The sequence below is a fragment of the Coenobita brevimanus genome, chromosome 83, assembly GCF_032717465.1.
Source record: "Coenobita brevimanus isolate Jiangsu-jjx chromosome 83, ASM3271746v2, whole genome shotgun sequence".
Lineage (NCBI taxonomy): Eukaryota > Metazoa > Arthropoda > Malacostraca > Decapoda > Coenobitidae > Coenobita > Coenobita brevimanus.
This window is the reverse complement of record NC_137036.1, coordinates 6,054,499-6,058,117: the sequence shown is the minus strand read 5'-3', so window position 1 is coordinate 6,058,117 and position 3,619 is coordinate 6,054,499. Positions and strand designations below refer to the sequence as shown.

The window sequence follows — 3,619 nt, the reverse complement described above, 5'->3', positions numbered from 1 at the left end:
ATGGACTTAATGTAGCGACATCAGTTATCCGTGATAAGGCATCGACTGCTGAATTTATTTTGACCTGTATGTAGTGCATACGTACACTCGATCAAAAAAGTATCTGTGCACAGGGGGTGCGATGCCTACCGAAAAGGTTCGAACAACTGCTGACATTACCAACGTCTCATTGTCTATCATGAGTGTTTGTCTATATAAACATTACATTTGCTATATGTTTGCAAGAGGATATTGCTAGTTGGCGATATATAACACCTCCCGACAGCAGGGCTACCAACGTGTGGTAGGTCAGATACTAATAATTCAGTGACCTTCGTTCTGTGGTCCCAAATGTTTCACGCATGTTGTGCACCGATACTTTTGTGACCCAGTGTACACTGCATTTTTCAACTGTAGGCTACATTTCCATCTTGTTCTCCTCCCAGAGAGGAGTTTTCCCTGAATCAAACCCCCAAGGAGTATATGATTTGTATAAAGATGGATTTCGTAACCATATACCAAATCAGGAAACTTTTGTAATGCAAGGACCACTGCTGGAGCCTCTAAGTCTGTAGTTCAATAACTTATTCACTTTGTGTTTGTCTGCTAGCTAATGCAAATGGATGATTATTTTCCACGCTTATCTTCTTGCATCAATACGGGCCCTAGTCCTTTCAGAGATGCATGTGAGCAAATTATAAATGGTTTTGTGAAGCTGGGATAGGCCAAGCAAGGTGTACATGAAAGTTTATCTTTTAATTCATTAAATGCTGTCCCCACTGAATTGTAGTTTTTTTTCAGTAGTTGGAATAAAGGTTTTGATATTATAGCAAATCCTTGTATAAAAGCACGATAGTAACCTGTTAGACCTCGACGTTGTTTTACTTCATCCACATTTGTTTGTTCAGGGAAGTCTCTCACTGCTGTTATTTTATCGTCTGATGTGTAGATACCATCTGCATTGTCTGCGGCCTAGGAATTTAATTTATATAAAGCAAAATTTACATTTTGACAGCTTTATGTTTAAACCAGCATTAGCTACCTTGTGTAGGAGCTGGTCTAATTTATGTATATGTTCATCTGTTGTGTGTGTTGTGATTATGTCTTCCAGATAAATAAAAATACCATCTCCAAGCATGCCTGATACTACACTATTCATTAATCATTGAAATGTGCCTGGAGCCGTAGTAATCCCATCGGCATACATTCATATTGATACTGCCCTGTATTTGTAGAGAAAGCAGTGCATTTGTGTGCTTTGTAATCTAACTCAATTTGGTAATAGACACTAAGCAAATGGAAACATTATTTTCCGGCACAGTATTTTGAGACGTCACTTAACAATGGCATAGGAAACCGGTCTGGGACTGTGTGTTGATTTCATTTGGAATAATTAACGACCCCCTGCGTTTCCCCGTTATGCTTGAGCACAGAAAACAGTGGTGCATTCCATGGTGACACTGATGGTTCAATAATATCCAATTTTAATATTTCAACAGTATACTGATTTGCTAGGGTACATTGTGAATGTGCTACCCTATATGATGGTACACCTGGAGTAATTTAATCCTGTGTCTGATCAGGTTAGTACAAATTGATTTCTCACTAGGTAATGCGACTGTCCGTCGGTGTTTTTGTAATCAGTCTAGGATCATTTTCCACATCAAAACTTTCTGAGTGAATGAGATTCTTTATATACTCTCTGTCTGTCGTTTTTGTCTTGCTTGATATTCCATCTATTGTTACTTCACGTATAGGAGCTGGACAAGTCTCTAAATTGCAAATACAAGTTACTTTTTGGATCTGCACACAGGGCCGGATTTACTTGCTTGTGGGCCCTAGGCCAAATCTCATCAGTGGGCCCCTCCCCCCGTCCAAAAAAAATATATATATATATATATATATATATATATATATATATATATATATATACTGTACACACACACACACACACACACACACACATATATATATATATATATATATATATATATATATATATATATATATATATATATATATATATATATACAGTATATATTAATCAAATTTTTATTTTGTGCAGAACCTATTCTTACACAGAGGAATAATGGAAAAATACAGTTAAACTGAAGCAGAATAAATTTTACACTAAGAATTACAGTACAACGTAACACATCAATAATTTTTAATCAAATTAGTTCCATATCAGGTGCATCAAAGCAGATTAAAGTAAATCAAGTTCTATATCAAGTACATCAAAGTACAGTACATCAAAGTAAATCAGGTTCCATATGCAGTACATGTTACACATTGGAATAATGGAAAAAAAATACAATGAAAACGAAGAAAAATAAATTTGGAAACACAACTATGTGAAGTTCAGAATGCCTTTTTCCTGCTTTTTTCCAAGACAAATTTGTCAATGATACAGTTTGTGTCAAGGGATTGTAAGAGGTCAGATTCAATGCATAGTAGTGAAAGTGAGTTTAGTCTGGTTTGTCCCAAAGTTGATCTTAGGTGATTTTTCACCCTAGATAGAGTAGAAAAAGACCTCTCTCCCTGACAGTTTGTAATGGGGATGGTAAGGAAAATTCTCAACAAGATACTAATGTTTGGAAAGGCAGCTGTCAAAACACCATCTCTGGACCTCAGCAAAGTGGAAATGTTTGTCACTGACCTGTCAGATTCAGAGGACAAAATGTCTTTAAACTGCAAAAATTCATCTAAAATAGATGCTTCCAGGTCACTCGAATAGGTACTGACAAGGAGCTCCAGTTGAGCTTTGAGGTCATCATACTTCATACTGTCATACTCTGTTAAGAAGCTAAACAGCTTCTTTAATTCTGAATAGGCATTCACTCTATGCTCTAATTCATTCCTAAGGCAGTCTAATATTGTGTAGAAATTGTCCACCTTGAACTTCTGACGTGGATCAAGATGGGTTTCATTCCCAACTGATTCATCAAAGAATTTTTTTCTCTTTTTTGCTCTTTTTGTTGTATCTATGTAGACAGGATCAGCAAAAGTCCTAGCCTGATCTTCTATTTCATCAAACTGACCCTGTCTCATTTCAGAGATGAAGGAGATTAAACTCTCATACAGTTTCACAACTGACAGAAGGTCGGTCTCAACTTTCTGAAGTGATAAGCTGGTTGCATTAAACCTTGTTAAAATCTTGTACCATATTACAGTAAGAAGTGCTGTTTCAAATGATTCCATTTGTTTTCTGAGACCTTCACCTTCAAGCTTTGTAGCCACAGTTTGTCTGCTGTCAGAACATATGTTCTCCAGTGCTGACTTTATCTCAACGTAATGTAAATACACTGCTTTAACAGCATCAGCCCTTGCACTCCAGCGAGTATCTGATAGGGATTTCACTACAATCCCTTCAGCGGGTAGTGCAGCTTTCAAGTGATCCCATCTATATGTGGAGGCTAAGAAGAAGTTATATAAGGCTTGCAAAAAACTGAAATATGAAGCAGACCCTGGGCAACTGCTGGTAGCTGATGTTCCAACAAGGTTTAAGGAATGACCTGCACAAGGGACATAATATGCCAGGGGATTCCTAGCCTTTATTCTGGCTTGGAGACCAGTGTAAATGCCTGACATATTGGCAGCATTGTCATAACTCTGGCCTCTCATGTCACCCAAATCAAGA

The 3,619-nt window shown here is 37.2% G+C and overlaps 1 protein-coding gene across 1 annotated transcript in view; it reads right to left on the bottom strand.

Annotated features, from left to right (window-relative positions):
• Nucleotides 1–1,516: 1,516 nt before the first annotated feature.
• LOC145409895 (zinc finger MYM-type protein 1-like) overlaps nucleotides 1,517–3,619 on the bottom strand; it is a 4,744-nt gene continuing 2,641 nt past the window's right edge. Inside the window, exons 3-4 of the mRNA XM_080280160.1 lie at nucleotides 2,639–3,619; nucleotides 1,517–1,532 (exon numbers count right to left, since the gene is read on the bottom strand). The exon at nucleotides 2,639–3,619 is cut by the window's right edge and continues 314 nt beyond it. Of these exons, the coding sequence (XP_080136286.1) occupies nucleotides 1,517–1,532; nucleotides 2,639–3,619 (997 nt within the window). The remainder of the gene's footprint in view (nucleotides 1,533–2,638) is intronic.